The sequence below is a fragment of the Hyposmocoma kahamanoa genome, unplaced genomic scaffold, assembly GCF_003589595.1.
Source record: "Hyposmocoma kahamanoa isolate Upper Pololo Valley unplaced genomic scaffold, ASM358959v1 100021, whole genome shotgun sequence".
NCBI classification, from domain to species: domain Eukaryota; kingdom Metazoa; phylum Arthropoda; class Insecta; order Lepidoptera; family Cosmopterigidae; genus Hyposmocoma; species Hyposmocoma kahamanoa.
In genome coordinates, this window is record NW_020653200.1 from 6,632,974 (window position 1) to 6,650,512 (window position 17,539).

A 17,539-nucleotide genomic window follows, 5' to 3' on the forward strand; every position below is an offset into this window, starting at 1 on the left:
AATACATATTTTAAATATTTTGCAACAAAAAAAAAAACTGCAAATTTAAAAATTTTAAAAGATTTACATTGATTAATTTCAAATTTTAGCAGATGAATTTTTCAACAAAAAAAATCAATCTCGAGTGTCTTACTCGATAAATGTATCAGTAGAAAATTAAAACAAATGTATAGAAAAACGACATTTTCTTTTTGAATTTGACCTAAAATGATATAAATTGACAAACCCACACTTGAAAACATCTGTATTAGTTGGAGGAGTTTACTGGTGTTCCGCTAAATGTGTCGGTGTGTATAATTTTGTTTCCTACATGTATGTATAAATGTGTATATTACACAATAACATTTCATTTAACGCTCAGTCAATCTTTAGGACTGCACGCTGGCTACTTACGAGCTGCTCTAGCAACAGGTGTTGGTATGCTGTTTTGCAATTGAACTGCGCTTTGCTATTTTGCAAATTGTCGTGCAGTTTGTCTTGCCGACTGCTAGTGCAGCCAGCATGCAGTCATGCAGTGTTTATCCATTTTACGCTCTTCCAGCGTTTAGCAGACCACGTAAGGCGCCTGTGAAGTTATGAGACATATTCGAACGAGACTTACATTACTAAAAATAAAACAAAAAAATATATAATAAAAAAGTCGCAGAGCGGACGAAACCGCAATCTAGGCTTATTTTAAGTGTACAACGAACCCTTTCTCGACTTATATATTTTTTTACTTTTGCCGATATATACACGATAATCTCATCATATATACCAAAACGTGTTGGTATATATACACACATCAAAAGTGTCTAGGGATCAAGTGAATATTTTTGAAATAAAAATTATTTAAGCAATATTTACCAAATCCAGTCTTCCAGGACGACTTCTTACTTTAATGCTTATGTTTTATTTAACCGCTTACCCCTATATTTAATTAAAATAAACTAAAATTGATGTTTTTGCAAATTGTGGGAAAAAACTCAAATTAACGGCGTCAATTAAATGAAAAAAAAAATGGCGAAAATGATGATTTTGCTCATTTTTATTGTAAAGATAAGAAAATTAATAATCTGTATTTCCACCATTAACACGAATCACACAATTACAGCGATTTGGCATGCTTAAGATGAGTTCATCAAAATCACTTTGAGGAATGGCCGCCCATGTGTTTTGTAACAAGTCAAAATATTGTTGTAGAGTATGTACGGTATGCATACTCGGCACAGCTCTTCTTTGAAGCATATCCCATGCGTGCTCAACTGGATTGAGGTCTGGCGATTGAGCAGGCCACGGCAGAACGTTGATACGAGCTTCGGCAAGAATGCGTGTTACGACTCTAGCCGTGTGTGGACGTGCATTGTCATGCATTAGTTGAAATGAATCACCCAACTGGCCTCGCAAAGGGATGATAACATCTGAAACAATCCTCTCTGTGTAAACTTGAGCATTGAGGTTACCCCTGATCCAAATGAGATCGGTTCTTCCGCCGATCCAAATACCGGCCCATATCATTATCGTTCCCCCTCCATATGGATGAACTTCCTGACAATATCTCAAACGTTCATGACGTCCAGATGTTCTCCAAACTCGAGTACGTCTTGTATCCGGTCTCATACCGAAGCGGGATTCATTCGAAAAGCACACATAGCGCCAGTCTTCTTCCTCCCAGTTTCTGTGTTCGCGAGCCCATCGTAAACGGGTCCTGCGATTGCAGGGTGCAATAGGTGGAACTCTGAGCGGCCTTCGGGATCGCAGACCCACTTCACGTAAACGATTTCGGATTGTTTGATCGCTTATTAGCAAGCCTGAGGAGCTGTGGAGCCTCGTAACCAACATCATGGCGGTCATGGTACGATTCCGTCGAGCAGTATTTTGGATATACCGGTCCTGTCTGCGAGTCGTGATGCGAGATGGTCCTCCATGTCGCTCGGCCACGCTGCCCGTCATGCGATAGCGCGTCCAGAGGCGACTTATGACGCTCTGTGTAGTGTTAAGAGTGAAAGCCACAGCACGTTGCCTGGAACCAGCTTCCAACATTCCGACGGCTCGCATCATCACTTCTCGGGTTAAATGATGTCGTCTCTCCATAATAATGTAAATTGTTTCGGTTCCGAGGCAGATATTGTAATGATTTTGTCAAAACGCTATAACTCATTTTTATACAAAACCACATTGACAATCGATTTTCTTCTTATTATCGAATTTTAAACAATATTCCTTATTTAAATGTTAAAACTCACTAAAAAATATCAATAGCGATACAAAAAAGTTAATATAATTAACCTTAATTGCAGCAATATTCTTAAACGTACTTGATCCCTAGACACTTTTGATGTGTGTATTTGAAAGAAAGACAATACCTACTTAATAATGTCTATCTCACTCATTAGCAATATTTTAAATAGTTGATAATACCTACAACTATTTCATTTTTAGTTTTAGTTTATAAATCTCGTCACAGGTTTTGTTCGAATAAAGGTGATCATGATCGTAATGCTCCCATTTTTGTATGGCATTGTAAAGGCTAGAGCCAGGGCTCTGTGTGCTTTTTAAGTCTTTGGCGCCGACGACTTTGTATTGGGGGTCTAAGTATCCGTACAACACGCCTGCTTCCAGCATTAACAAAGTTCTGTTCAGCTGCAACTCGGTCACGACGGTGTGCACTGGCTCCTCTTCTCTGTAGTCACCTGTACATAAATTATTTTTATATCATGTTTATGTCATAATTTTTGTCAGTTTCAATTCCTCCCGGATTGTTTACTTGACTAACTTTCGTCGGATCACCTTTGTCCTATCATTGTACTTCGCAGTCTGACTAAAGAGCAATAAATCTTCAAAGCTTCTCAGCAACATTTTGAGAGGGTTCTTATGACAGGATTTATGTATAAAAGATGTAGCAGATAAACAAAAAAAATCTACTAGAAATTACACTATATTGCTTAGGGATTCAGAAAGCTCAAAACGTATGCCTATTGCCTATGTATATATACCAGGGTTGTTGCGAATATCAGCATTCACATCTGTGGATAATCGATATAAAATATCCGCGTCAGCCTCCGCAGAGATCAGTGCTATAAATAGATTCATTGCGGATATTCGCGTCGTGACTTAGAGGGAATTACGGCAAATCATTCTTACCAAAGAATCCAATGCCCAGAGAACATTTGTTGTACCGGTAAGTATGCGCACCCTCTTTACGCCATCCTACTCCTTCGTATACTCTGCCGTCATTGCCGATGAGGAAGTTATACCTTGAGATGAGAAATACGTATTAAAATAACCATCGGGCCTATTACTTTTACACCGATATGCATTAAGTGTTATCCGAAAATGATCATATGAATAAAATATCCAATTGCATTCAAGCATTTATATATTTGGCAATCTATAAAGCATGAACTGATTTGCTAGAATATCCATACATAAAATATGTTTATATCATCTATCCATGTGCAGTGCAATAGAATTAGGTAGTTTAAAAAATCTAAAAACTGTTTATATGTACCTTCTCATTTACCAACACTTATTTAGTTGTGAACATACATACATATATGTGTATAAGGTTGGAAGATGAAATCTTCAGAACATTATGGTATTGCATATTTTACTACTCTCAAAAGTATATAAATTCGTGCTCTCAAATGGGTACATACTTATTCATATTTGTCTCTGACTGTACGTAGTAGTGTATTGAAAATTTTAAGAGAATTTATTTAGTATATGGGTACCTATATACTAAATTTATGTTTGTAACGTATATACAACTTTCGTTACATGACTTTTTACAAAACAATAAATTCACTAAAAATAAAACTACTTTTTGTTGTACTTTGACACTTCAACTGTTCTCTTAAACCTTCAAGCATTCTCTTAAACCTTCAAGGGTCTTCACGACGTCCCCGCTTTTACATCACACTGGTGGACATACTAGCCTGTCATACTAATATGACCAATGAGTTGTTTGTATTGGTGAACGGTGACATTGCTTTGCTACCGGCTTATCATCGTTTATAGCGGTCTATTTAAATATTTTTATTTCTGCACAAAAGTAATGGTATCTGTACTATTACTTTCGTCTGCAACTTTGCTTGCAGAGGACGCGAAGTAAGGAATTACTGGACAAATATGAGTTATAACGCCGAGCGGCAGCGAGGTACGAGTCAAGGAATCCCCGTTCCCGCCGAGGCTTATATAGTGTTTTTCTCAAACAATGTGAGGCAACAGAAGACTAAAGAGAAGATGTATAATAAAAAAAGTAAAAAATGTTAATTAAAATCACAAGTAATATTTGTCATAGTTTTTCCAGGCAGATTTAATAGTAGTCTGCCTAACTTCTGATGGTGTGGTTGAATGTGTATCCATTACGTATATTCGTTATCGCTCTTCTCATTAGAACTTATTTTCGCGACGAACATAGAAAAAAAAGGCCAAATAAAACGGAAAAGAATATTTTAACTTTAGTTTATTTTACTACGCCTTTTTTTAAATAAAAAAGCGGTACAGGTAGATATACTTTTATATTACATACACTTGGCCGTTGGCTTGTATGTAGATTTAAAAGTTTAGAGTCGACTTTGGACTTTTATGCTTTGCAGGCCGGGAAGAAGACACCCGGTCCTTATATGACAAACTTCCGTGTTCGTTTTTTGAAAGTAATGCAACATTTCCAAGCAAGTTTGAGTAGAGTCTAATGAATTATTAAAAGTCAGGGAACAAAAGTTGTTGTTTCTGATGTTAATGTTAGTAGTATAAGTAGCTCTGCGAGTTTGTTCCGGTAAGGCCAATGATCTTATAAAATCATAACACTATAAGGTAGATGAGTTACAGAGGCGACGCTCTACAAAGCTGAAATCAGCCGATCGTCTTTTTCTAAAGCTCGATGTACAAGTAGGCTATTGGCGGCCTTACGTAATAAATACTTACGGAATATCATAATCGTGAGTGTCTAAAAAGTAATTCTGTAGATTCCGCATATCTGCGCAACATTCGAGGTGTGTCTTGCAAGGGGAGCTAGTTGTATGTTGTATGATGACCAGTCGCAGCGGTTCAAAATTAACAGGTACATCAGTGTTGTTGTACAATCTTGCCAGCCACATCACCCGCGTTATGTTCCAATCTTCGGGCCCTGTTTCGTCCAGTAAGTTATTTACAACGAAGTGCATATACAATTTATATTGTTTTTAAATTTTACCATCAACTCTTAAGAACCGCTCGTCGTAATTGAATAAGACGCACGATTTTTTACTCCTCTTTTCCTCAAGTCAAATAATATTTATTTCATATGTAAGCAAGTTACACTAGAAATCGTCACATTGTGTACTCTACTGCTCATTCGTAAGGCTCAATTTATATAGCGGCGGAACGGAATGGAAGCGAATTTTTGCAACGATATTGTATATAGCGTATTGAACTTTGTTGTTAATTGTGTAACGTACAAGCTAGATACGAGCCAAACATCATGTCACACGTCTTTTGGCATTAGCGAGAATTCCGCAAGTATCGTCGGCGACGTCTGGCGAATCCGCGGGAGGTAGCGCGAAGGCTAAAGGCGCGGTCGCTGGAATGCTCGAGCATTCACGGGAATGCTCGAGCATTCCAGCGACCGCGCGCGCCTTCTAGCGCAGCATGGCGAATTTGACGCTTTCATTCCATTCCGTTCCGCCGCAACGTAAATTGAGCCTAAGGCAGATTCCCCTGAGAAAAATAAGTAAGAAATTCTAACGGTTGGTCTTTGCACCTCGTGTGTTCATAAGTGTTGACACACACTTTGGTTTTAAAAAATAATACTTCATAATACTGGTAGCTGTTTCATATTTTTTCAATTTTGTATTTGGAATGTTTGTGTTCTATTTGTGTGTTTTTTAAATAAATTTCTATTTGTTTTTCTCGTGATATGTGCTAACTAAACAGTGAGGTACTTATTGCAAGTCAATGGGTACGTGCGACTAATTTCGCTACGCATGGCGGAAAAAACCAATGGAGATTTTCCCCGAGTTAAAATGTTTTGAGGTAAGGCGCAACTTCGTATTACACCATAAAACTACAAACGAGGACACAATTATTTTTGAAAGGTCGCTAAAGGAGTTGTCGCCCGCGGTTTGTAATGACGACTGCGAACATCAAAATAATCTAGAGCGACTTCGCCGAAATCCATATAGGACCCAGACTTGCTTTTTTTATTCCCCGTATTAATGTTGTCACTATTTGTCATAATTAATACTATTATTCTAATAAATGATTATTCTTATAAGTAATTCTTAAAATCACTATGCGTAAATTACATTTTCATCACACTTGCTCGTTAATAGTATGGTTGCATGGTGGCTAACTTGACTATAATGCTCCAAAATAAAACCCTCGGGCCATTTTCTTTCCATTACAGCCAAAATCAGTAAAGAGAGGTGTTTTTGAATTTGTAGCACGACATACTTCCTTACATAGGTCAGGTTCAAGTACAAGCAAGGAGGTTACCTACTTAAGTTCAAAATTAAAACATTCCCTTAAAATGTTATCTAGACAGAAATTTAATTGCTATTCAGCCACATAAACACACACTTAAATACTTATTAAGAATTTCTTATAATTGATATGTTTATAACAGTATAACAACAGCAGTTTAGACCCCTTTTTTTCTATATCTATGATTTAGACCATTGTTCGACAAAGAGTTAGGTACACATAGCGTAGGAATAATGCATTGCATTATCTGCTATTGTAATAATGACCAACCCCAAAGTTTTTTTTCTAATATCAAGTGACGGGACCAACAAGTATGTATTTAAGTAATGGCGCCGATTGCCGTAATGTGTCATTAAACAATCCATCTAGCGGTTTCTCGTACGTCTGAAAGTAGGTACTCATCGAACTAATAGTCTTATCTATGATATATCTCAATTTCATAAAATGAGTATAAAACGTGATACAACTTAAGATGTGAAGTTGCTAATCCGAAAATTGGTTTCCTTGAAAAAAAGAAAAAGGTTTTTTTGGGGTCTTAATGCATGGACATAAAGGTTTTTCTGACAGACTCATGCCGATTCTGCGTTTCGATAGTTCAAGAGATTGAAAGTATTTAAGTACCCACGTATTGTGTTGCCTAAAGTATGGAAGTATTTTGCATTTTAAACGTTTATCGTTTATCCTCGTTTATTTGACTACAGTGCGTATTTGTTGAAGATAGCGATATTTTATCAGATGTCGTCAGCAAACTTTCGTATTTTATAGGTACGAAAAAGGTACATAACGTGTTGTGAATTTCCTTTGTTCGTATACTTTTTTACGACTGATGACATATATTTTTTGATTCACAAGATTTTTGGCCGTATTGCCGTCGCGAATTATATACATTATATAATAATTGCATAAATAAAATTTAAATATTCAGTACTATAAAAGTGAAATTTAATTTCTAAGCGGACCGTGGCATGTATGTACCTACACGGTGTCAAATAACTTTTTTCCACAGTCTTGTCTATTCGCCCAGAGCAGGTTCCGAAACAGGCAAATAGATTTTAATTGAACTTTCCAAGATCAGAAGGGGCTGCTGTTTACAATCGTAAAGATCGTTTTCATCGTAAGGGACGTTCGAAGTTACCTACCATTTTATAGGCAGCTTCGTAGGTTGTTAAAGTATTGTGGGGAAATGATATTCGCCGTGTCTATTAAGGTTGCAACGTTATCCCGTGAAGTGCTGGCTTATGGTGCAGTGGGTAAACGTACAGGGGCGCAGGTTCGTAGGGGGTAGCAAAGACCCTGGGTCGGACTCTGCTTCCCAACATCATTTATAATTACACCATTTGCACCCGAGTTCGCGATCACTGGGGAAACTACCACTGTCAGTATTCCATTTTGATCGCGTGCCTACTAGAGGGCGCCAGGGCATTGATTGGGCGCTATATGGGCCGGCGCCGGCGCTAATCCCGTGTAGTTCTATTACTCTATGTATAAAATTTAAACTGGTTATTTATGAAATCCAACGAAAAAAAAGCCGTTGTAAAAGTCAGGCTATAGAAAGTACGAGTTTCAGGGAGTAACTTTCAATGATTTTCCTCTGATTTGCCAAGAACATAAGAGGTTATTTCATCTGTCTATACAAACTTCTACTTCTATGAAAGTACAGTACGTGGTGAGGTTACTCCGGAGTGACGGTTTGGGTAGGTCTTTTTTTATGTAAAGTAGGAGGCCAATGAGCTGAAGAGCCACTTGATGGAAGGTGTTCATCGTCGGCCATGGACAGCCTTTGTAAGATCTGTTGACTTGCTTTTTGAAGAGCCCCTGTCGTAGCGCAAGGGAAATATTTCAGGAAGGAGGCTATTCCACACTTTGCAGGTTCGAGGAAGGATCAATGCCTTCATCTTTAGCGGGACTTCCGATGGTGTGGATACGTGAACAGTTCAAAAAGTTCCTTTGACCCCTCCCCGTTATAAAGACGGTAGAACACATAGAGCCTACGAGCGAATGAGAACGTCTTCAGAACTAATAATCGAATCCGTATATAAAAGGATAATCATAATAATTGTATACTAACCGAGCCACGGCTACACTGCATCAATGTCTTTGTTTGCTAAATACAAATGCTTGTACTATGTTTCTATATGCATTTCATGAATAGGTAAATAGTATTTTATATCAGTGAATTAGTAAATATTTCATATTAATTATATATTAATAAACGTTGGTGTATGTTTTTCTGCTTTGTATTTACTTAGTTTGTCTATATAATTTAAATAACACGTTAAGTTCCACTGGTACCTATGGCACTCCCATTGTAGTTTAGACTGGTCTTTTTTTTTGAGAAGTATCGTAATTAATGAGATAAACCCAAGTGAACAAAAGTCCGGTTTTCTCTTGGTGAAATTAATAATTTATTTCGTAATTTAGCCAAACTTTTGTCTCTGCAAAATTAATCAAATGTTTCGTATTATAGGCAAACTTTTCTCTCTGCGAAATTAATTAATTATTTCGTAATGTAGCCAAACTTCTGTCTCTGCAAAATTAATTATTTCGTCATATAGAGAAAATTTTCTCTCTGCAAAATTAATTAATTATTTCGTAATATAGTCAAACTTTTGTCTCTGCAAAATTAATTATTTCGTAATATAGCCAAACTTTTCTCTTGCAAAATTAATTAATTATTTCGTAATATAGCCAAACTTTTGTCTCTGCAAAATTAATTAACTATTTCGTAATACAGCCAGAGTTTTGTCTCTATTCGTAATATAGGCAATCTCGTAAAATATATCCTTAGTAAAATCGGTAAATTTCAATATTATCTTTTTGAAATCGTAGATAACTCTGCCTCGTTTAGAATTGTAAAAATCTTGCATTACTATCCTAAGAGCGATGCCACACGATACCTACGTCGCGTCCGCGTTGTGTGTACGTAGAAACAACGCCATCGTAAGCATCTTAGTATTGTGAGAACTGGTATTAATATATAGTAATAAATCATTTCTATTCTGTTCTATTCCATTCCGTTCCGTTCCGTTCCGTTCACACCCAACTGTTTGTGTAGTATTGATTGTGTTTGACTGATGCCTATGCCTAAAGATGCCCAAATCTCATGGTATGTCACGTGCCTGTCTGTTTTGTTCAGTGGACGGGCGACTAAATTCGTCTCTGAGATTCACACGACCGCGTTTAAATACTGCAAACCAGCTATAAATAGTCTTGCATGGTGCTTCATCGCCAAAAGCAATTTGAAGCCGAGGGATGCTCCGCTGAGCTGTTAAATTACACCCAGAGTCGTATTCTAGAACTCTACTCAGTGCTCAAGTCAGGATTGCACTGGAAACACAAGCACTGGAAATACGACTCTAATGGCAGGGACTTGAGTATGATTTCGAGTGCTTTAAACCATACTCAAATCCTGACTTGAGCATTGAATAGAGTTCTAGAATACGACCCTTAAAGTCGTAGAAAACCATACTACGAAAATTTTCACGAGTTAAATCCATGGTTATGTAGACAATCAATTTCTAAAATGACGCCACAATCACACAATGTAAAAACAAGTGACAGTCAGATGAAACAAACTGTATTCTACAGCCAAAGACTTCCGTTTTCAAATGTTGTAATTACTTTTGAATATTGTTTATGTAAGTTTTAGTTTTAGCCGTGGGGCGACGGCTTAAGAATACATTGTCGCCTCCCCATACATGCCCGTGGGGGTCGTAAGAGGCGACCGAGGGCGTCACAAGTGTCCATCTGCTTAGCATTGTGGTAGGCTCTGTGCCGACTGGATAGCGACCACAGTACACACGGCGGAAAACCCTCCACAGTGAAACGCTTTTGCGAATCGCGTTCAGGGATCAGTTGGTGTACATCCAGTGCATTTGGCCAGACCGGCAAAATGATAGTGACGGAGTGAAGATATTTGTGTTTTCCATCCGTTACTCTCATCTCTGGACTGTATTCGCACTTTCCATCAGGCGCGGTGCAGTCATTTTGTCGAGTCGCAATAAAAAAAAAAAAAAAAAAAAAAAATGTGGCCAGGCACTTCTTCCTACATGCTACTAGATGGAATAAGAAAAGCGGAAACATCTTCAAAATAATTGAATAATTTGTCTGACAATGTCTCGATTGCATTTGTAAGTACTACACCTACAAACACAGTACTTAAACCTAATACAGATAACTACTGATGGGGTAGTCAATAAGAATAAAAAGGTCCATACCTTCGTCTACATCGATCGGTTTTTGCACTATAACAGTGAAGTAGACAATAAGAATGATGCAGGTGATGATGAGGAGCAAGGCAACAATGCAAGAGATTCGTTCGGCACGCGTTGTATTCTTCACGAGATCCACCATATACCGAGGGAATGACACATCTGAAAGATTCATTAATTTGTTAACTAAATTTGCTACCATAGAATCACAATGTACAAGATTATGTACACATAGGAAATGAAACTATTTTTCCGGTTTTAAATTGCATGTATTTGTTTTTTCAAACAAACCAAAATTTCGGGCCCTGTACAGGTTGCATGGTCACGGTTAAGATTATGTACAGTCAACAACTTATTAAGCTGTACACTTTTGTTCGAATATCACCAAAGCAACGGAACAAGTACCGTGATCATGTCGTTACCGATTAACTTGAACGCCAAGGGAGTTAGAGCGGTTACACATGGCGACTTTTAGCAGCAATGCAAACGCGATGTAGTATCTATATCTTCTACCTTTAAATACACGCTCGACTTTAAACAGCGATGCAAACGCGCGACTGCATCGATAAAAACGCGCGACTGTATCGATAAAAACGCGCGATTGCATCGCTACACTTATGATTACTAAGCGAATCCATCGATGCAATTGCGCGTTTGTGTCGATAGTCGCACGTTTGCATCGCTGCTTGAATTCGCCGTGTGTAACCATTCTAAGACGGATCGCTACGATTATCGTAACGATCGATAAAAACGAGGATTCGTCTATACACGGGGACCTTTAAAAATGAAGGTTTGCCCGAATTGTCTTTGTTTAAAACAAAACAATTCTAGTGCTGCAAGAATTGTTTCGAAACAGAAGTATGGTCCGCTTTTAATTCGAACTCTACAATCTTCTATTAGGTGATCAACATTTTTATTTTCATTTAAATTACTCCTCCCCGTACCAAAGCTGTCTACCATCGAGCCACAGTAGATACCTAATCAGAGGATGCGGGAAGCATTCACTGGGCGAAACATATTCATTAATTACCAAGCATCAAATTGCACATCATTACAAAATTTTCATTTAATTTTTCATGGGATATGTAAATGTGCGTATACATATTATGTACTATATTATACATACGAGTATATAAAACTGTGTACCTAAATAACATTTGATAATAATAATTGGTTACTTACTTACCGTTCTGATATTTTAACGCTAATTGTACGAACGGCAGCATATCAAACTACACATTGACGGATGTTGTGGATAAAAATGAAAAGAAATCGTACGACCTCAAATCGAATCGGTCGACTAGTTATGGTAAGGTTCTGAATCGACCCACAGATAGGTACTCGATCGATTCGTCGTTTCGATTAATGTGAAACAACGGATCATGAAGACAAATCGTCCCGTATATATTGGGGCTCTAAACCCGATTAATACTGAACAAAAACTAAATATAGATTTTAAGACTTTCGTGGTTATTCAAAAACTAAATAATTGTGCCTGGAGTCAAACATAGCTAAGAGACGTGTGAAGAGTGCGAAGAAATTGTAATCTCGTCGTATATTTTAAAATCGAGCAACATCGGTTTCATCAGTTAATTACGCACAGACACATTAATTATACTTACCTACATAGAATAATATGGACTGGCAAACTAGACGCTTTTTGTATTTATGATCATTGATTATAAGTATATGACATTTTTATAAAATTGTGGCGTTTGTACACAGTTTAACCCTTACAATAATAACGCATAGAATGATAGTTTCATATCAAACGAACTGTCACAAGTGAGGCAAAAATCAAATTCATGTAGGCGTAAGCACCTTGTGTTTACGCTCGTCGGCACGCACACAAATATACAAATAATGATGCCATGGAATAACATTTCCCTCAAAAGTGGGGAAATTGTATCTTGCTTAACTCATCGTTAAGTTAAAGGTGCCTACAAATTTGCTCGATTTTGTCGATCGACAATGTCGATCAGGTGCCTACAGATATGCTCGGTTTTGTCGATCGTTACTGTTGATCGACAACGTCAAGTGACAGGAATTTTCAAAAATTTATTTTTGGTAATCCTTATGGAAATGGCATTTATATCTGAATACACGAAGGCGGACACGACTTTTCTCATTTCTAAATCCAAGATGGCGGACACGTCTTTTCAAATAAATGCAATATGGGAATCGTTTTCGAGGTATTCGAGGTGCTCATCACGAATATGGCATTTATTTCTAAATCCAAGATGGTGGGCACGATTTTTCAAATAATGGCACGTTGGGTATCGTTTTCGAGGTATTTGGGGGTGCTCATTAGGAATATAGCACTTATTTCTAAATCCAAGATGGCGGACATGACTTTTCAAATAATAGCAAGTTGGGTGTCGTTTTCGAAGTATTTGGGGGTGCTCATTAAGAACATGGCACTAATTTCTAAATCCAAGATGGCGGGCACGATTTTTCGAATAATGGCAAGTTGGGTGTCGTTTTCAAGGTATTAGGGGCTGCTCATTCCGAATATAGCACATATTTCTAAATCCAAGACGGCGGACACAACATCAACCATCAACCCCGACAACAGTTAAAACGATGCCCATATTGCTTTTATTTGAACAGTCGTGCCCGCCATCTTGTCATTATTTGATAAATCGTGCCCGCCATCTTGGATTTAGAAATTAGAAGTCTTGTCCGCCATCTTGTATTCAGACACAAATTACATTTCCTTATGGTTAACCAAAAATAAATTTTTCAAAATTCTTGTCAACCATCTTGGATTTAGAAATTAATGCTACATTCGTAATAAGCACTCTCAAACTCCTCGAAAACGTGTATAATTCTCAAGAGTTACTGTCGATCGACAATGTCGAGCAATCTGTAGGCACCTTATTAAATACTACCCAATTTTTATTTAACTCATATATGAACAAAAACCTACAAGCGAGTTTAAGTGAGACTATCGAATTTGAATATGTAAATAGCCTGATATTATCTGTGGGTAAAAACAATAAAGAACTTGAACGTTATTCATACACGACTTCGGAGAACTGACGATGTGATTTTTAGTGTTAGTTCCCTGAAATAATTTTACTTAAGAACTTTTGAGTCTGGGTAAGACAATTTTTTAAAATGAGTGTATGATGAACAAGAATAATGTTTTTTGACATGAAACTAATGATCAATTACCGCACATTTCGTCATTTTTAGCAAAAAATTTTGAGCTGTTCGCGGTGCAACTTGACATTGAACACTGACAGCCCGCCTGGGCTCGTGTAAGCCCATAGGGTGCCCTACAATTTGCCTCACTTAGCGTGTGCGTGCTAGGTTTCTATGCGTTATTATTCTAAGGTTTAACCCATCAAAATGATATATAAATTGTTGTATTTAGTAACCAAACTGTGAAAGGTTATTTACAGGCTTCAACAATTGTGGACTTAGAAATCACAAAATTTGTCTTTTACGGAAGTTTTCGTTGGATTTCAATGCTTTACATTGGAGATTACAAATATTTGGCTATTATTCGCTATTCAGCAACTTTTTAATATTTGGTATTTGATCGAATACTGCGTAATTCGGCCGAATACCGAATATTGAATCTTGAAGAAAAAACGCACATTATACTTATTACAAAAAAATAAATGCATCTATTTTAAAATTCCGACATCGGTCATTTTTTTCTTCAATGGTGCCATTTTGTGTAGCTTGTGGCGCACTTACATATTTTTGAGTGAAATAGATTTATGAAAATGATTCTTGAACGATGATTGAAACATAGTGTCATTCAACTGTAAACTTTTTTTTAAATTTATTACTGGCCATGGAAACAATGTCCTTCAGCCGAAAACATAAAAATAATTATCAGTTTCTGTAAATATGGCCGTCACAAAGAGGATAGGCAATTTGAGGCGGCGTGCTTGGATTGACTCGGGATTCCTTAGAACGGGCCGATACGGGTATTTTAGTTCGAGATTCGTATAATTTCGCGTTTTAATCTTCGATTAAGGCACAATAGCACTATCCTATTCCACTTTAAACTAGATTTCACAAAATAATTGAAAGTCAAAATAAAAACGACACTTTTCCCTCCAAAAGGTCCAGAGCGAATCTCAACTGTAAACAAATGCACATGTTGCCACCTAGCCTAAAGCAAATGTTGCAAGACAGAAGGTTTAAAACTCGCTAGAGTTGTCGCCAACCTTTATATTCACTCCATATTAAAAATCGACTCTTATGGGGACTAGAGTATTTATTTGGATAAAACTAGCGGAGGTATATATAGTATTGATATTCGCGCGCACAAATCGTCCCGTGTTGTTCCGAATCACAGTGCCCGAGCTAGGCGTGTGGCGTGCGCGGCGCGAGTCGGGTCGTTCCCCTTTCACCTGACCTGCTTGACCCTTGCAGGCCAGGGGATGGCTTTATTGATCACGCGCTTGATCGATGTTGCAACCATATAGTCATAATTTTCATTTCACTGCAAGACGGACAAAATACCAATACACCTAAAATATGAATTCTCTACCTATAGAGCAGCGTGTTCACAAAGGTAGCTAAGATTCAGATAATTAAAATAATTTCTTTCATTCATACACAATATCATATTAAATGTTGATAGATATAATCTCAGTAAAGAGTACTAAAAAACCGACCTCAAAAGTACGAGGAATTACATCTATTTGCCAAGTTTTATTGAAATCGGTTACCGGAAAGTGCGCAAACCCGGAATCATCCCCTAGTTCGCCACTATACGGGACTTGACACTGGAGATAATAGAAATCGGTTCTCACTACTCAAAGTATGTTGAGAGAGAAAAACACCTTGAATTGGAGAATAGCAATATCAACCATTAATATAATTACTCCTTATAATAAAATTTACGCGCTATTTATAAAAATGAATCTTCATACGTGAACAGCCACCCTTAGAGATGATGGGATGATTTTCTTCAAAATTAAATGGAACCACTAGGTGGAGGTACCCTCTTTCCAATAAAAAAAGAATCATCAGAATCTGTTCACAAATACCGCAGTTATCGCGTAACATACATACAAAAAAAACATACAGTCGAATTGTGAATCTCCTCCTTTTTTTGAAGTCGGTTAAAACCCAATTAAATAGAAATAAAATGTCGCTTTTGATGTCAGCATTTCGATTAACCCTTTCATGGACATATACTTAAATGGAACCGCACTTATAAATGTCATTAGTGTTCTTTGTGCCGTAGACTTAGAGGATGGTAGTCTGAGGCCGTAGTGCATAATTGATTCAAAATACTCTCCCTCCTCTTCTCACGAGATGCGTCACACAGCCGGAACGTGGTGACGCACTTCCGCTGGCTCTACCAGACTCCAAGGTTAGGCAGGATCGCGCCGACGGTGCGCTGGCGCGAGATCCAGAGCTGCTCCAGGCACCGCACTTCCGGGGGCGTAGCTTCCTCCGCCTGGTGGAGGTGCGCAATAATAGGCGTGTCCATGTCCGTCAGGATGTACAGCGAGGGAAACCACGCCGAGACAGTCGCCGCGTCAAAGGATATGGGGCGGTATCCTCGTGCGATCCTAATGTCACTTGAGCACGGCTCTGCAGCGCCCGTCAGTCCCATCGAACTGTCCTAATGCAACGTTCACAATGTGTTTTGTGTAAATCTTTATAGAGAAGCAGTAGGCGGCAATTAACGTTTATGAAGGTTTACGTTATATCGATTTGAATGTCAAATCTCGCTCTAATGTACTACTTTCGAGTACCCATACCCATACCTGTATATATGTATAAAGGATGTTAAAGAACGAAAAGTTTTTTATTATTAAAATTTTTCTAATAATTGCACCGTGTGCTTTATTGCGAACCGTACATTTACGTCAATTACGAGTAGTTCATTTATAAAAAAGCAGAAACACAAAGAAGCCTGCAGACTTATTCACTGAACTCTATGAATGGGCCTTTTCAAGGATTGAATAGGCATTATAGCCTGTAGCCTGTAGTCTGTAGCTGTAGTGGGTAACCTGTGTTAGAAAATCAGCTATTGTTTTGTTTTATAGTCTAGTTGTCTGACTTTTACATACTAACGTGAAAAGTAGTTATATATAATAGTGTGGTTGTAATTAATAAAAAAGTGCAAAATGAGATTTGCGTACTCTTACACTGTACTATGGGTAAGAGTACGCATGTGCGTCGGCAAGAGTACGCAACGCCTTTTTTGATAGGACTTCATTTATCGGTTGCACGAATCACCTCCATACCTTTCTGGTAATGTGATTTTTTGTCTCCGTGTGCATAGGCCTTTGCTCATGGAGTACTGAGAAGAGTCTACTTGTGGCACGGATACACCTCAGTTACAGTGGTGGTGGTGCTACAGGCGCACTTAAAAAATTGGATATATCGGAAAATGATCAGAAAACGAAGAGATACTTTTTAGTCCTCGCAGCGCAAAGGGCGCCTAACGAATAGCCAAAACATTTAAATCATAATAGTCTGGCGGCAAACCACCTTTCAATGCACAGTTGATAAGTCTCGACTTCGCAAATAGAAATTGCAATATATGATTCCGTTTCCACGTTACACAATTTAATAGAGCTATTTTTAATGCATTCATTATTATTATCAGAACTCTGGTCACCGTTGTCGGAGACCATACGACTCTTACCGTTTGGTGTCATAATTTTGTAGTAATGATATATCATTGATATGTCGAGTAATTAATAGGACTGCTTATAGACGGACTGCGCGCGCGAAATAGACGTACAACTGTAACGCGACGTCCTGCGTAAGCGATCTAGACGCGAACGCGGAGCGGCGCGGCGCGGCGCGAAAACAACAAACAGTCGAAACCTATTGAAGTGGCCTACGTGGCCAAACGCACGTGGGGTGCGGTGCGGAGTGGCGCGAAATGAAGCGAA

The 17,539-nt window shown here is 38.0% G+C and overlaps 1 protein-coding gene across 1 annotated transcript in view; it reads right to left on the bottom strand.

Annotated features, from left to right (window-relative positions):
- Window positions 1–2,305: 2,305 nt before the first annotated feature.
- The window catches only part of LOC113226959 (peptidoglycan recognition protein-like), a 30,753-nt gene continuing 15,519 nt past the window's right edge, over window positions 2,306–17,539 (bottom strand). Inside the window, exons 2-5 of the mRNA XM_026459797.1 lie at window positions 10,662–10,817; window positions 4,909–5,110; window positions 3,124–3,236; window positions 2,306–2,672 (exon numbers count right to left, since the gene is read on the bottom strand). Of these exons, the coding sequence (XP_026315582.1) occupies window positions 2,407–2,672; window positions 3,124–3,236; window positions 4,909–5,110; window positions 10,662–10,817 (737 nt within the window). The 3' untranslated portion in view covers window positions 2,306–2,406. The remainder of the gene's footprint in view (window positions 2,673–3,123; window positions 3,237–4,908; window positions 5,111–10,661; window positions 10,818–17,539) is intronic.